Source organism: Pan paniscus, chromosome 5 (assembly GCF_029289425.2).
Source record: "Pan paniscus chromosome 5, NHGRI_mPanPan1-v2.0_pri, whole genome shotgun sequence".
NCBI lineage: Eukaryota > Metazoa > Chordata > Mammalia > Primates > Hominidae > Pan > Pan paniscus.
In genome coordinates this window covers 172,118,790-172,136,461 of record NC_073254.2, presented here as the reverse complement: position 1 = coordinate 172,136,461, position 17,672 = coordinate 172,118,790, and the positions used below count along the sequence as shown (strand labels likewise).

At 43.1% G+C, this 17,672-nt stretch overlaps 1 protein-coding gene across 3 annotated transcripts in view; it reads right to left on the bottom strand.

The window, feature by feature from the left end:
* Positions 1-6,153: 6,153 nt before the first annotated feature.
* The window catches only part of ESR1 (estrogen receptor 1), a 416,254-nt gene continuing 404,735 nt past the window's right edge, over positions 6,154-17,672 (bottom strand). For all 3 annotated transcript variants that reach the window (XM_063605040.1, XM_063605039.1, XM_063605041.1), the window contains one exon: positions 6,154-16,003. In XM_063605040.1, coding sequence (XP_063461110.1) covers positions 15,769-16,003 — 235 coding nt within the window. In that variant the 3' untranslated portion in view covers positions 6,154-15,768. The remainder of the gene's footprint in view (positions 16,004-17,672) is intronic.

Genomic DNA, 17,672 nt, shown 5'->3' with positions numbered 1-17,672 from the left:
GACAGAGAGGCCCCCTGTTGTTATAATTTTCTAGCAACCTAGATGTTCATCAGCAGGAGGATTGTTGAATTAATTATAGTGCATACCTAGTATTCAGTATGGTGTAACTATTTTTATAAAATGAAATCAATCTATATGTATTGATTAGGGAAAATGCCTACTATATATTCTTACATTTTATAAAAACAAGATATAGAATATTATGATTCCATTTTGTAGGGAAAAACTCGTGTATATAGTAATGGCATGAAGCAAGGTGAAAGTTTGGAGAGACATGTGAAATATAAGGCTTGACATTTTGACTGCAGTCAGAGTGGGGAAAGCACTTTAAACATTTGTATTTAAATTACATCAAGGAGCATGACTTGTTTTTTAGATCCAAGTTGCTATAAGAATAATGATAATTTTAAAAGACAAAAGTACTTCAGTTCTTATATGAGGAAACATCTGACTTGCTTTTTAATTAAAAAAATTTTCTTGGTATGCCCGAAATAAATGTTAACAAGTCATTTATTAAAAGTGGCCAAATTCTAATGGATGACTTTGCTCTAGGTTTTCATCTTAAATGCATGGTTGGTTTCATGGCATAAGAGCAAAGGCCTGATTTGAGGTAAGGAGGCTCCCTGACTGGGGGATTTATGAATCCTAGGAGATGAGCTTTCCTAGGAGAGATGTCCAAATGAGACCTACATGTTCACAAAAACCCGCAACTTCCTAAACTACCACCTGCCTCCAGAAGTCACCCTGCTCACAGGTGAAATCAGTTCTTGAGTCGCAGACTGGTCCCCAGAAATGATGGGGCGGGGAGGGACAGTGACTCGAAAGTCATAGGCAGCTTCTCTACCTGTACCTTTCTTTCCTGATGCAGGTGCCAGAGAGTCAGCCTGCTTTCCTTCTGCCTTGAAATCTGTTCCCGTTCAACAGCTTCACACAGGATTCTGCCCACCCAAGCCTGGCTTAGGCACGGGGCTCAGTTCCTCCCGCCCACACCTTCCCTATGGTGTTTGCTAATCACAGTGGGAAAACTGATAGAGTAGCTAATGATCTGGACATTTATAAAATCCCTTTTGTCCAAATCTTACAGAGGCTCCTTCCATAACGTAGACTCTGGAGCCAAAAATACCTTGGCTCAGTCCCCAGCTCAGCCACTTCCTAGCTGTATAACCTGAGCAACTTACTTAAACTTTCTATTCCTCAGTTTCTTCCTCTGTAAAATGGGATAATAATGGTGCCTCCTGCGTGGGTTGTTATGACGTTAATACATTAATGTATAGGATGTGTTGATGAGGACTGAGGGACAGTTAACGCTATTTTAGTCGTTCCTCTAGTTTGGTTTTGGAAATCGCTATTGGGAATTACCAGATCTTCCCACACTTGTTTTTAATCTTTTTTATGAGGAGAAAGTCTCTTAAAATTGTTAAAATTGTTGTTTCTTTCTTTTTTAAGATTGTGGTTAAACACACACACACACACACACACACATAATATGAGATCTTCCCTCTTCACAAATGTGTCAGTGTACAGCTCAGTTCGTTACTTCTCAGCACAATGTTGTAGGGCAGACCTGTCTCAGACTCTCAACAGCCCTGCAGTAACTGAGGACTCAGCCAGTGGGAATGGAAAGACTCCCTCCCAGGTGAGTGCATTTCCCAGGCCCTCCCTTTCCAGGTGCCCCCCGCCCCATGCAGAGGACCACCTGTCAGGGACTCTTACTCCTTTCATCGGGAGGGTACCTGTGGCTTGATGGTGCCTGACAAAGGTCAGGGAATTACAGTCCCTGCCTGTTTTTGTAGGCCCTTGAGCTAAGAATGGGTTTTATATTTTCAAAGAATTGTAAAGCAAAGAGAGACAAACAAACAAACAAACAGAAATGCCTAAACTACTTACTCTTTGGCCCTGTACAGAAAAAGTTTGCTGACCTGTGATAGAGCCACCCAAGACACACAGCACTGGCGGCAGGGTGGGACAGGCAGCGGCCCCGGCCTTTTGCGCTTCTTTCTCCTGAAACAGTTCTCAGAATGGGCATCCTCTTTGGGTGAGCTCAGCACTCGCCCCACCTCCATCTGACTGCCATTTGGGGTTCTTCCCTGAAAACACGTTCGTGACATCCATCCATGAAGAATTCTCTCTTTCATTTTGATGTTCCCTTTTTGTTTTTTCTTGGATTCTGTAGGGGGTCTTGGGAACAGGGACTTCACGTTTTTGTCTTCAGAATGGAAATGGCATGGTCTTTTGCAGTGGGCTCAGAAGGTTCTGCAAATCCCTTGGCCGCTTCCAGTTTCCCTTGTTCGTTTCCTGGTTGGGGCGCCTGCCAGGTCAGCTGCTGGTGCTGACATCAGGAGTGCCAGTAGCTGGCCCCTCTGCAGAGTTTCGTTCTGGGGCTGGGTATGTCCCTCCGGCAAGGAGAGCACACATGTGGTTTCCCAGAGCTCGGTGGGAATGGGCAGTGTGGCACCAGGATGGTGACATAGTTTGGCTGGTGATAAACCTTGCTTATTCAGGGTTTTCAATCCTTTTGATTGGCTTGATGGGATCCTGGGGGCATTGTTAAGCCCTTTCTTCCTTTGGTGGCCTTTGTGTACTCCAGAGGCCTAAATATCCCTGGTAGCTGCTGAGGTCTTGAATCTCCAGTGTCACAGAGTTGCTGGGGAAAGGAGGAACTCACTAGTCGGGGACACTTGACTTGAAATGAGATACAGGAAATTTGAAAGGGCATCTATTTTAACTTTCTGCTTCTAAGCAATCACAGAAAATAGATGAAAAAAATCTCCATATTGTTTCAAGTTCTCTGACATTGCCTTTCCATTGTTTTTTAAACCTAGATCAAAGTTTAGCTGCTTTTTCCATAGACAGAAGCCTGGAGCCACCTTGAGTTCTGTCCTTTTTGGGTTCAGGTCTTTCTGCTGCCTGGACCCAGGTTCTTGTGATGCTGGGCTAAACCAGTGGCTACCAACATTGCCAAGTAACTAAAATAAACTTTTCCATCCAAACCTCCAATCTTTTGACAAACCCACTTAATGTTTTTCTTTATACACGTTTCTTTAGCATTTGAGAATGGATTAGATTGTAGGGATTGTTAAAGGGTGTTTAAAAATATTTAGTAATAAATTCAAAGATGAATTGATGGAGTGTTTACTCTAGTTTGTAATCTGTTCTTAGGGAACCATCTGGCAGCTCCAATTTTGGCACCATCAGCCCTTCCCTCCAACTGGAAGGAAATGCTTCCCTTGCTGGGGTTGAGCCCCAAAACTGGTCTGCGCCTGGCGTCCTCAAGGCACTGAGACCACATGTAAAGCAGCTACCGAGACAGCGACACGGTTCCTGCAGCTGCCTGCACCCTCTCTCTGCCCTTCTCCCCTCCCTTCCAGCCTGTGGTCTGGGGCCCTGGGTATTGAAACACGTTCTTTCTGGTTGGAAATGTGGAAATACTCAGGAATCTTTTCAGCTTAAACTCCATTGAGTCCGGGGTGAACTCGAGAATTTAATCAGCTTGTAAAAATGTTAACCGGCTCACAAACCTTTCACTGGCCTTTCCCACAATTACTGATTTCTCAATGAAAAGGCAGCTGATGGCAGGTTGCAGGTCCACAGAAAGGCCTAGCAGCGCACTGAGTCTGGGAAGTCGCTCCGACGGCTGTCTGTCCTGCAACCCTTGGGGCGACTGGCTCTTGGCAAAGGGCCTAGCGTCTGCCACTTTGGAGTGCATCCCGGGCACCCAGCCTGGCCTGGCCACTGAGGTCAGCCCACCCACTTTCGAAATCACTTTTTTAAATGTTTGCCCAAAGGCTTCCTTGCTCCAGTTTTATCTTTTTTCACGTCCATTTAGTGAGGTGACAGTTCCTAGTTTGTCAGTTCTACATAGATGCCAAGTGCTTTCACTGTGGGCTGTGGTCCCTTCCTGGGCCATGAGATGGTCTTGTGGCAACGGGGGGAGGGTGAGCATGCCCCAGAAACTGTCAGAGGCTGAGACAGGCCCTGCTGCTAGTGAGGGTGCCACCGCTGCAGGCTTCAAGGTCTCAGGTCATCGGCTAGAAATAGAGCTCCTCCTGGTGCCAAGGTACAGAGGAAAACCACTCCTCAGCAGGAAGCAGAGGCAGGAAAGGGGCCTCAGAAACCAAGAGCACTGGCACCCCCAGGTGCCAGGAAGATGGCGGAAGTGCTCCTCAAGCTTCCCTACCCAACGGCTGCCCACCAGAAAGACAACCGGGACACATTTCTCCAGGATTTGAGTGGCATAGCTTTCAGCATCCTGTCCAAGGTGTCATATTTCTTTGATGAAATACTCCTTCTGCGTTCAAAGTTCTTATGAGTTTTTCTTTCTCCTCAGAAAATGTGAAAGCTTGTTTAAATGCAATTTTTGAAAAAAACTTTTATTTTGGGTTCAGGAGTACATGTGCAGGTTGGTTATATAGGTAAATGTGTGTCATGGGGGTTTGGCATACCAATTATTTTGTCACGCAGGTATTAAGTCTAGTACCCATTCATTATTTTTCCTGTTTGTCTCCCTCCTTCCACCCTCCACCCCCCGATAGGCCCCAGTATGTGTTGTTCCCCTTTATGTATCCCTGTGTTCTCATCATTTAGCTCCCACTTATAAGTGAGAACATGCAGTATTCGGTTTTCTGTTCCTGCATTAATTTGCTAAGGATAATGGCCTCCAGCGCCATCCATGTTCCTGCAGAGAACATGGTCTCATTCTTTTCATGGCTGCATAGTATTCCATGATGTATATATGCCACATTTTCCTTATCCAGTCTACCATTGGCAGGCATTACATGCAAAACTAACATTCACTCTAGTCCTTGAGTAAAATTCCATATGTACTCAGCAACTCTCAGTAATTCCTAGGAAGCTCAACCCTGGTCTGAGAAGTACCACTCATGTTTAAAGTCAGGAAGACTAATTTCATGTCTGCCATTCACAAGATTTCTGACCTTTGGGAGTTGCTTAATTGCCTTAGGCTTCAGTTTCTTCATCTGTAAAATATAATAATTTATCCTTATATGGTAGCTGTGAGGATTACCTGAAAAAGTGGTGTAAAACTGGTACGTAGCTTTTGTGTGTATGAATGTGGGTGTGTATGCTGTCTCACAGTAGAAAGAAAAATCAAAGAACATTCCATCTGCTGAGGGAATCTTTTCAACAACATTGTAGCTTCATGGTTATGGATCCATGCAGAGGTGTCTCCCGTTGCAGGAAATTCTCCCCACCCTTCCCTTCAACCGGCGCCCCAGGTTATCTATAGGCAGTTCTGTTAGAAAGTGTATCTCTGTCTTGAACGAACATCTTTTCTCTGGTCTCAGCTCTGCTCTTTTGATGGTATTCACAAATATTGCAACTGTTTTTGTTGTTGTTGTTTTTATCGTTTGAGACAGAGTTTTGCTCTTGTTGCCCAGGCTGGAGTGCGATGGCACAATCTCGGCTCACCACAACCTCCACCTCCTGGATTCAAGTGATTCTCCTGACTCAGCCTCCTGAGAAGCTGGGATTACAGGCATGCACCACCACACCCAGGTAATTTTGTATTTTCTTTCTTTCTTTTTTTTTTTTTTAGTAGAGACGGAGTTTCTCCACGTTGCCCAGACTGGTCTCAAACTCCCTACCTCAGGTGATCCGCCCGCCTTGGCCTCTCAAAGTGCTGGGATTACAGGTGTAAGCCACTGTGCCCAGCCCCAAATATTTTAATTGTAAGCCACCGTGAATGTGAACTTAAAACTAGCTTCTTAATGCACATAGTCCAAATAATGAAAACTATGAAAATTTACTTATTTAAGGCGTATGATGTAGTTTGGATCTGTGTCCTCGTCAAATCTCATGTCAAATTGTAATCCCTAGTGTTGGAGGTGGGGCCTGGTGGGAGGTGATTGGATCATGGGACGGAGTTCTCCTGAATGGGTTAGCACCATCCCCTCTGGTGCTATCCTTGTGATAGTGAGTAAGTGAGTTATTGTGAGATCTGGTTGTTGAAAAGTGTGTAGCGCCTCCCCACCTCTCTCTGCCTTCTCCTCCTGGCAAAGTAAGAAGTCCTTGCTTCCCCTTCACCTTCTGCCATGATTGAAAGTTTCCTGAGGCCTCCCCAGAAGCCGAGCAGATGCTGCCATGCTTCCTGTACAGCCTGCAGAACCGTAAGCCAATTAAACCTCTTTTCTTTATAAATTACCCGGGCTCAGGTATTTCTTTGTAGCAGCATGAGAATGGGCTAATACAACGTACATTCTGTATTTTTGGAGAAGCAAATCTAAACGTGGTAATTCTGAGTTTAAATGTTCCCAAAGGCTTAAGAATATCTAACACTGGAGAATGTGCTCTTTACCTAGTATGTAATCCAGCCCCAGTCAGGCATTCCTACATTGGCACACTCCAATGGGTACATTTAAAAGCTCCATAGATTGCTCAGTATTCTCTCAAAACCTTGCTGATCCACAGAAATAACACATGGCATATGTAGACAAGCCTGCTCCTTGGTGTTCTGATAAGAGAAATAAAGGATGGACAGGGTATGTGGAGAGGTGAGATCCCCAGCTATGGCTAAGAGAGAGTATTGGTAAATCCTCACTCCAAAAACAAACTATAAGGTTGAACAAAATTGACAAAAACAACTATTTCAACACTCTGCAAGTTGACCAAAGATGTATAACAATCTGAGAAATGTTTATATTGAAAAATTGCTGAAATTTGCATAAGTACAGTGCAGATTCGTGGCATTCTTGCCTGTGGCTGCTCCCACCCTTACCTCCCCCAGTTTGGTCAGCAACAGAACAAGACAGGTAGAAGGACTGACAGCTTTGTTGCTGCAGTCACAGGGGAGCTCACTTGATTTGGTGGATGAGTGTGCAGGGCCAATGTCTTCACTAGCTTGAGGTTGTGGCCGTGGCAAGCACATTCCTGGCTTAGGCTGCAAACATGCCTAGGGGAGATCAGAGTGTGCCCAGGCTAGCTAGCCCCTGACTCCTGTCTGACCATGACGGCTGTGTGCATGTGCAGAGGAGATGCAAAGGGGCCCAGCAAAAAATTGAGTCAGAGTTGAAAACAGCCTGAAAATTGAATGCATTCTCCAGCCACATACAGATCCATCGGTGGAGGACAGAAGCCTTGCTGGGTTAGGGTGTTTGAGCCTAGTCATTGGATACATGCTCAGCTGTGGAGATAGGGGCAACTCTGAGAAAGTCAGGCTTAAAAATAAAAACAGGAATAATAATTTAAGAACCTAGCAGAAACATCAGAGGCCAAATACTAGTAGAGGCAAGTCTCATATATTTAATTCAGATGAGTTATTTAAAAAATGAATAAAAACAACAAAATCAAGCAGTAGCAACAAGCAGGGAAGAATAAGAATCCAGAGTTGCTACAATAGAGTATCTAAAATGTTCAGTTTTCAATAAAAATTAGGACATATGTAAAGAAACAGGAAAATGTGGCCTACACTCAGGAATAGCAGAGGTCAAAAGAAACTATGTGTTTCCCAGATGCTGGATTTAGCAAAGACTTCATGTAGCTATTATAAATATGCTTAAATATCTGAAGGAAACCATGTTTAAAGAATTAAAGTATGACAACAATGAATCAACAAATGGGAATTCTTAAGAGACAGAAATAAGTTTTTAAAAATCAATTTTTATTCTGTAGTTGAAATATACAATAATGGAAATGAAAATTCACTAGAAGAGCTCAACCTCAGATTCAAGAAGGCAGAAGAAAAAAAAAACAGTCCCCTGGAAGATAAATGAATAGAAATTATGTAATTTGAAGAACAGAGAGGAAAAAAGGCAAAAGAAAATAAATAAATGCTCAGAAATTTGTGGGATTGACATCAAGCATACCAACATATATGTAAAGAGAGTCTCAGCAAGGGAGGGGAGAGATGAAGGGGGAAAAACATTATTTGAAAAAACAATGGCTAAAAACTTCCCAAGTTTGATGAAAAACATCACTTTACACATTCAAGAGGTTCAGTGATTCCCAAGTAGAATATATACAAAAAGATCTACACCGAAACACATTATAGTCATACTGTTCAAAGATAAAATCTTAAAAGCAATAAAGAAAAAGTAACTTGTCAGATACAGGTGAGCATCAAAACATGGGTGGCTCTGATTTTGTATTGGAAGCAATGGAGGCCTGAAGACAATGGGATGACATATACAAAGTGCTGGGCAGGGCATGGTGGCTCACACTTGTAATCTCAGCACCTTGGGAGACCAAGGCAGGAGCATTGCTGGAGCCCAGGAGTTCAAGACCAGCCTGGGCAACAGAATGAGACCTCATCTCTACAATAAATAAATAAATAAGCAAACAAACAAAATTAGCTGGGTTTGGTGGTACATGCCTGTACTTCCAGCTACTCGGGAGGCTGAGGTAGAAGGATCACTTGAGCCTGGAACATGGAGGCTACAGTGAGCTGAGATTGTGCCACTGCACGCCAGCCTGGGCGAGAGAGCAACACCCTGTCTCAAAAAACAAAACAAAACAACAAAACAAAAAGTGCTGAAACAAAAACATCAATGATCATCAACCAGGAATTCCACATTCAAAAAAACTACAAACCGCTCTTCAAAAATGAAGGTGGAATTAATATATTACCAGATAAACAAAGACCAAGATAATTCATTACTAGTAGACCCACCTTACAAAAAATACTAAATGAATTGCTTCAGGCTAAAAGAAAACGACACCAGACAGTAACTCAAATCCACAGGAAGAAATGAGGCACACTGGAATTGGCAAATACGCAGATTAGTATTTCTAAAGTCCACAAATTTTTTTCTCATTTCTTGTCAATTTTTTTAAAAAGATAGAAAGTAGTTTAAGGCAATAAAATAACATGGTTGAGCTTACAGCATATATAGATATAGATATATGTGGTAATAAGAGAATGGAGCTGCATTGGAGCAAATATTTTCATTTTATGTCATCAGATTTAAGTTACTATTAATTTGAAATATACTGTGATAGATTAAGATGCATACTGAACAATCACTAAGAAAATAATTCAAAAAATAATTAAATTGGCTGGGCCCAGTGGCTCACACCTGTAATCTGAGCAATTTGGGAGGCTGAGGCAGGCGGATCACTTGAGGTCAGGAGTTCAAGACCAGCCTTCCCAACATGGTGAAACACTGTCTCTACTAAAAATATAAAAATTAACCAGGTGTGGTGGCGCTCGCCTGTAATCCCAGCTACTCGGGAGGCTGAGGCAGGAGAATCACTTGAACCCAGGAGGCAGAGGTTGCAGTGAGCCAAGATTGTGCCACTGCACTCCAGCCTGGGTGACAGAACAAAACTCCATCTCAAAAAAAAAAAAAAAAAAATTAAATCAACAGAGGAATTAAAATGACACCCTAAAAATATTTATTTAACAATTTGGGGGGAAAAGGTTGAAGGTTTTCTGTTAGATCCCACAGGTTAAGGGCTCAGTCCCACAAGACTGCCCCCCATCTCAGACACCAATTGCAAAGTACTGAGTTGTCACCTATACCTCTGACCAACTGGTTATAAATTGGAGTTTCCACAAACCCCTCCTTGGGCTCGATTCATTTGCTATGGTGGCTCATAGAACTTAGGGAAACACTTATATTTACCAGTTTATTATCAAGGATAATATAATGAAAAAGATACAGATGGACAAAAGAAGAGATGGAGAGAGCCAGGTATGGGGGAAGGTGCGAAGAGCCTCCGTGTCCTCTCCAGGTGGGCCGTCTTCCAGACACCCCCAAGTGTTCACCAACCTAGAAGCTCTCTCAACACTGTCCTCCTGGGTTTTTTATGGCAGCTTCATTACATAGACATGATTAATTACATCAGTGGCCACTGATGATCTATTCAACCATCAGCCCCTCTCCAGAGCCTCTCAAGAGCCTCTCCAGAGGTCAAAGGGTAGAGCTGAAAGTTCCAACCCTTTAATGCCATGGCTGATTCCCCATCCTGAGGTTATCCAGGAGCCCACCAGGAGCTGCCTCATTAGAACAAAAGAAGTTTCTATTGCCCAGGAAATTCCAAGGGATTTGGGAGCTCTGTGTTAGAAACCAGGGTCAAAGACCAAATATTAGAACAAAAGAGCCTCCTAGCACCCCTGTCTACAAGAGTTTTAGAAATTGTCTCAGAAACTGGGGCCAGAGACCAAATATATATTTCTTATTGTACCATAATATCACTAAAACAACGAAAGGCAGTAAGAACAGAGGAACAAAGACAGGAGGCATGTACAAAACGATAATAACATGAAAAATGTAAATCTAAACATATCCATCATTCTATTAAATGTAGATGCTCAGACAGGGCAACAATAATTGTGAGAAAAATAGCTAATGTGGATTGAGTGCTGACTATGTGCGGTACTATCCTGGGCACTTCACATGTCCAGTCTTGTAATCTTCACAGTACTGCTATAGGGTAAGTGCTATTCTTGTTTCTATTTTAGAAATGAGGAAACCATTGAAAACAGGGATTGAAGAACTTGGCAAGGGAATGCTTGGACAAGAAAATGAATTAGTTTCCTGAAATCCATGTGACTCAAACAATGAGAAGACCCTCAACCCATCCTAATAAAGAAATGAGTCCAACGTGCAGTTTCGGAAGACTCTGGAAAGGGAGAAGCAGTGTCAGCCACGGTCCTTCCATACTCTCCATGAGCGAACCATGTGGTCTTCATAAAAGAACCCTTCCAGGCAGATGCACTGTCATCTCTCTTTACAAGTCAAGAAACTGAGGCCCAGGGAACTCAACTTGCCCAAGGTGATGCCAAAAAAAAAAAAAAAAAAAAGGTAGAATGAAGATTCAAACAGTAATCTAGCTGCGGAGCCTGTGTGAATATTATGTTGCATCTCAGTAAGTCCTATACCCACCCCCTCCCAATTCATCAGTTAAATCTGAGAAAATGGGTAAAGGAAGCATGCAGGTAGCTCTAAAAAGGGAAGGGAGTCCTGAAATGGAAACCTGGGGTGGGGGTGGACCAATTGTTCCTGCTTTACCTTCAGAATGAGGGAGAGGTTTTTAAGCTAATTATATCATTTCAGATCACTCATTCTTCCATTCACTCATTCATTCATAAATAACCACTCTCAAGCATCCTTCTTCTCCCTCACAGGGAAGGATTTGGGCCAGGCATTAAAAAACAGCAACTATGTTTAATGAGCACCTCAGTTAGTCCTCACCACCATCCTGTGAATTAGGTGTTATTACTTATCATCATATTGTTGATAAGGAAGCCGAAACTCTGAAAAATCAACTGCCAATGATCATAAAATTTTTAAGTGGTGAAGCCAAGAATTGAGGCCAGTTCTGCCTGACCACAGTGTCCACACACTTCCTGATACACCTGGGGGTGTTGGGCAGAGGGAGTGAGGTGAGGAGAGGCCTTAGCATTCCGACTCACTGTGTGTGACAGATCGTTTAACCACCTTGATTTTAGAGGATCAGTGGTGAACTGCTAGCAAGAAGTGGAGCTTACAAAAAACAAACTCGTTGTCTTTAGTTTAATTCTTTATTTGAACATCAAATAGGTTGAGAAAATTGTTTACAGGTGCTCGAGCATCCCGCTGGATTCTTTTTCAAAGTGCAAAAGAGGTTTACAAGTGTGTTTCATTAAACAAAGCAAAGCTGCGACAAAACCGAGTCACATCAGTAATAGTATGCATCGGCAAAAGGGCATATTAATCCATCAAACACGATTTGGCATTTGAGCCTTTTCCCATAAAACAAGAGCTCTACACTGAAGAGTATGTAGTGCACAAAAAGCATTGTTTATCACCTGTGAGAGAACAGAAACTGGCATAATGTCACTTATTAATTCAAGTCTCTATAACCAATGACCTCTCTGTGAATGCAAAGGGGTCTGTGTCTCAGGCACCTGCTCATGGGACAATATGTTGTTTCTAGGGTGCACAGCTCTAAACACACACACTGACGATGGGTTTGGAACATGGCAGCATTTACATATTTTAAAAGTTCAGGCACAATTGGATGCAAAAAAAAGAATAGAAATTTTTCTTGAATCTCAAAAGACAGTGCAAAATTGAAGTGCCATAATAGAGGCAGCAATTACTTAGAAAACAATTTTAAATGACTAAAAACGAGGCCACACTTTAATTCAATTGGAAAGGAAATGCAGTTGGAAACAGAGCATAATTAACGCTACTGAAAAGATGGATATTTGGGACCAAAGTTCATTTGCTCCAGTTGAGAGTAAGTTTTCAGGGGATTAACTTGGGAATGGTGCAGTGTAATCTAGATCACGCTCCCAAGACCTGCACCAAAGAGAATTATGGTTGCCTTTTGAGCTACTGTATGACTCTATTTGCCTTTCACATAACTAGCTTCCCCAAGCAGATCTGCCAGTGAATATTAGACATTACTATGGTGTTAGTGATCATTCCCAGTACCCACAGTCCATCTCATAATTGGAAAGTATGAATAGGAAAGGATTTGTAATCAGTGTCATGCAGGGGAAGGAGTACTCTAAGCCAATGGCCTAAATCAATGGCCATTTCAGTGTATAAGATTTCAAGGTGAGAACACCTTAATGTGATCAAAAGTAAATTATCAGTAAGTCCCTTATTTGTTCAGCCCTCAAAAGGCATGGGCTATGGCGTGGTTAAACATATCTGCAAGGTTACTAGGGAAATCAAATCAAAGACTGCACTTCCTTAGGGGTTAGATTTTGCAACCTACATTGATAGGGTCTTCTCTTTGGATGACCTAGCCTCTCATAATTGCTGCATGATGGCATTACAGAATCATTACGGCAAGCTAGGCAATGGCGAAAAGAAATACAGACCACTAGCTATTCCATGGACTTTACTGCTGATGTTGTTCTTTCTTCTCTAGAACTGAAGCTGCCATTTTAGAAATGGCTGTAAATGGAGCTAGTTGATTTGTGGTCTCCAGGGCAGAAGTGGACTCTACTGAACCCTGGTGCACACCCAGAATTAACCATTTTCCTCCAAATACTTTCAATACTCTTCTTAATATATTTGCCATTCCCCAGATTCCTGAATCCACTTCCCCACCATACCTGAGCCCCCCAGATAAATCACATCTTTTAAATTTTAACTTGCCTCAGAGTGGGGGAAAGCAGAGGCAAGAGTTTTTTTTTAATCATGTTCCTACACCCAATACCAACATCAGCCAGAAAATATCTGCTGTCCATTAGTGGCACTTCAAGTAAAAATACAAAGAGATTTCCAAAGTTGCTGGAGACCCCTGGGCGAACATTTCAATCATCTGATGTTCTCTGCCCACTTCAAATGTAGTAGTATCTTAACATGAATACAAACACATTGGATGAATAATGTAAAACCTTCCACTGTATAATTGTTTGGCTTTAGCTGGTATTACATCGTCTAGTCCTAGAAATTTTTTTTTGTTTTATTTTAATTTTTTTAAAAGAAAATCTAAGTATAAACATTAAAAAGAACCCACTGACCCATTAGCTACTGTCCAAAAATATTACTACTGATATTTTGGTAAAAGCAAAATTAGCTGCCCTGAATAATTTTCCTTTTCAGGCATAATCTTTGCTACATAAGATTGTCTGTCATTCAATATCCAACAATAGGCATCTGGATTAGTGCTATTTTGTCTACTGTGGATACAAAAGTTGATATGAAATGTGATCTTCATTTAAATGAATAATCACCAGGCTTTAGGCATAAATGACTGTATACATGACAAGGTAGCTTGAAAAGTATACAAAAAAAAAAAAAAACTAAATATTTTTCCTTGGTTTTTGCATGTTAACCCAGTCAAATTAAATCCAGAACAGAATTACTACATTCAATTGTCTGATAAACAAGCAATGTAATTTCAAAAAAATATATATTATACTATATAAGGTGCTTCTTAAACAAACTAAGGTGCTTCTTAAACAAACAGCAACAAAAGAATTATGTTCTTAAACATATCCTTAACACAGATACATAAAATTGTCCCCAAATTTAAGTGCACATAAAAACTTTTTTTTTTTTTGCCCTCCCAGATTCTCAGTCCTTTGGTGATCACTTAACTGGACAATCAGAAATTAATGAAATCCCCTTTTCCAAACAAGACATACCAAGAGAAGCCCGAGCAGCTCACCTGGGTCATTGGCTAACACAGACATCACCTCTCAGTAGGGTTTCAATTACAGACAATAAGGTCACCCAGAGGAAATCAAACATTCTTTTTTGTTAAGAAAAAGGAAGTAACCCATAATTGTGCTAGAGAAGCAAAGGCCCAGGGAAGGCTGCCCTGTGGCTGGAATGAGCCTTTCTTTTTTAGCCTATAGGTCAAAGGAAATTGAAGGAAATGAGCTGGCAGGAGTGGAGGCGGTAGGGAACGGGGCGGGGGAGGAAGGGGGAGGATTTTCTTCCCCAAACCAAACCCTGATTTTGGATTAGCTCTAAACCACCAAGGGCATAGGTAATCTGACCAGGCCCCAGTCAGCCTGAGTAGTGACAGCAACGGTCCCCACCCTTCTCCCGTGCCCCAGGGTGCTGGGCCAATTGTAGGAACACAGCTGTCTACAGCAGCTGTGACAGCTGCTTCTTCCAACCAGGGCCACGCTGGGAAATGAAGAAGAGCTGGACTACCCCAGGGATCCCAGGGCACCCCCAAAGGGCAATGCGGGGTCTGCAAGGAATGTTCCTAGGTAGCTGCAGCCTGTGGCAGGGCCACCCTGAGCAAGTCTGGCTGTGCCTCAGAACTGTATCCAGTTTCTGCCCTACTTTCCCTCTTGTTCTCTAGTAGCCACAACAATCCTGCACAAGTACTGTTCAGCTCCATGCCCCAGGGCTCAATGCAACACCAGGGCCCCTGCTCCTTTCAACTACCATTTACTCTCATCATGCATCACCACAGTGAACAGTTCACCCCTGTGTAAGGCACACACACGCCGGGAAGATCCAAGTACAGTGCCCACTGGAACAGGTCCTGAAGCTGACCTTACTGCAAGTTCAGGGAGGGAGGGCTTTCTTTTGTAACACAAAAATAAAAACAAAAATCAGGAACTTATCCCTCATATAGGGAGACTTAACTAAGATCAACTTGCTGCTCTCCATAGGTCCATGGGAGGCATGAATTAACTGGAACCCATGACCGGAAAGCCAGAGGCAGAGCTTTCAGCACATCTGAAGCTGCAGTGTATCAAGTTAAAATAGTCTTGCCAACTAGGGGATCTGCCTTCCCTGTGTGCCCCTTGTATTCCTATAGGGGGAATGAATTGACAATCACCAGATACTCTGCTACAGTCATATAAAAGCTTTAAGGTGTACCACTTTCATAAAAGGATGCATTGCCATAGGAATACAAGAGGGTGCTATAATAAACCCTTGACCTAGCTTTCTCCAAGTCACCAATTAAAGGAGCCACTTTAAATTCTTTGCTGTGGCTTATTCTTAGAGCCATTTAAAAAGTGCTTATCAGAGGCAAAATGTCTACTCTCCAGGCCTGGGTCTCTACAAGTAGCTTAAATGCACAGAGTTATCTGAGCCCCAACCCATAGACTGAGTTCAGCTGTGAAGAGCTACGGGAATCCTCACGCTTAGTAACATAGCAAGGGGGAAAGAGAGCTGTTACAAAGATTTAGCCTTGGAATCCCTTTGGCTGTTCCCAACAGAAGACAGAAGATGTGCCACTAAGAACTGAGCAAGCAAATGAATGGCCACTCATCTAGAAAGCCATTGGTGTTGGATGCATGCCGGAGTGTATGCAGGAGACAGAATTTGGCTAAAGTGGTGCATGATGAGGGTAAAATGCAGCAGGGATTATCTGAACCGTGTGGGAGCCAGGGAGCTCTCAGACTGTGGCAGGGAAACCCTCTGCCTCCCCCGTGATGTAATACTTTTGCAAGGAATGCGATGAAGTAGAGCCCGCAGTGGCCAAGTGGCTTTGGTCCGTCTCCTCCACGGGCGCCCCTCCACGGCTAGTGGGCGCATGTAGGCGGTGGGCGTCCAGCATCTCCAGCAGCAGGTCATAGAGGGGCACCACGTTCTTGCACTTCATGCTGTACAGATGCTCCATGCCTTTGTTACTGTAGGTGGGAAGACACAGAGAGGACCACTTTAGAGCCAACCCGAGCCCCAGGAGTGCTGAAATCCCTAGAAGGGGAAGGAAGAGGAACTCCAAAGACACTTAGCAGCCAATCTTTCTTCCTGTTTAAAGACCCACTTTAGGATGGGAGCTGGGAAAGCTGAGGGCTTTCAGAAGCCCTAATGTGGAACTCATGGCCGTGTGGTTTTCATTTTCCACCTCCTACGAGGGCAGTCCCACCCTCACACTCTCCCTGCAGCCACTTTCAGGGTATTTGCTATGCAGGTGACTTCCATGGCCCTCCACGGCCTCAAATGAGATCCTATTCCCCTCCAATAGGATCTAAATGCATTCAGATAGGATCGCCAATGCTTCTAAAAAGACAACATGAGATATTCAGCCAAGCAGGAGTGGGTATTTTAAATGAGTAAAGCAGTTCAAGACGCTCCATTGTTAAATCTCTCACGTCACTTCCCATTTAACTCAGAATACGATCTAAATGTCTTTCCATGTTCGACAAGGCCCAACTGGCCCAGCTTCCATCCATGTCTCCAAGCACTTCCTGCCTCTCTCCCCTAATGCGCTCTCCGGAGCCACACTGATTTTTGTGCTGCCCTTAAAGGAACTAAGCTCCCCCAAGACTTAGGGGACCTACACTTGCTGTTCCTACTTGCTGGGATGAACCTTCCTCCGGTCTTCAAATGCCGCCTCCTCAGAAAGGCCTACCGCTACCCAGTGGCAGCAGCCTCAAGCCTCTGCAGGCTCAGCCTTCCTCTTTCACACCGTTCTGTTTTTCTCAGCACTCTTATCACTGCCTGAAATTCTCCTTTTTATTTATTTGTGTTTATTCTCCCCGCCTCCAAACACACACGTGCACACACTCACACCCTCAGTGCGAATTCCTAGAGAAGCAGGCTTTATCCTGTCCCCTGCTAGGCCTAAAACAGTGCCCAGAGCTCAGTTCATGTTCAGGAAAACAAGGGGAGAAATGGGCAGGGGGAAATGGGCAGAGGGAAATGTAGGCAAATGGCATTCTCCTTTCCCTACTCTCCTCCTCTGCTCTCCTCCACTAGCCACAACTCTGCTGCCCCACCACACTACTGGTGGCGGGGGTGGGGAGGAGAACAACTATTATCTAGTTTGAAATTTCTTTTAAAAGAAATATGTATCATGAGTAGCAGGACCAAGAGAAGATCTTAGAAAAATTTGCATTTTTAGTAGGGGAAAATTCAGCTCAAGTTGGAGACTTGCCATGAAAACACAACATCAAAGCTATTCAGGGCCTACGGCATGGTCTAAATTACTTGTTTAAGTGTTACTTTTTTTTTTTGTCATTTAAAATGCTATAAAAGTTAAATGCCCCCTGGATCTGCCACTGTGTTCCTCGTGCAACCTGATGATTCACGTTTACAGTCAGATGAAATCTGATATTAAATTCTCTGAGTAGCAACATATGGCTGGGGCCAAGCTTACTTAACAAAATAGACTTCTGCGATTTAGATTGGCTGTAGTGAGGAACCAAAATATTATTATTATTACAATTGTGTGTGTGTGTATGTGTGTGTGTGTGTGTCAGAGAGAGAGAGAAAGAGAGAGAGAGAGAAAGAGAAGCAACCTCTCTCCAGCTTTTCACACGATTCCAACAGAAACTCTACAGAGCTTTCTCCCTT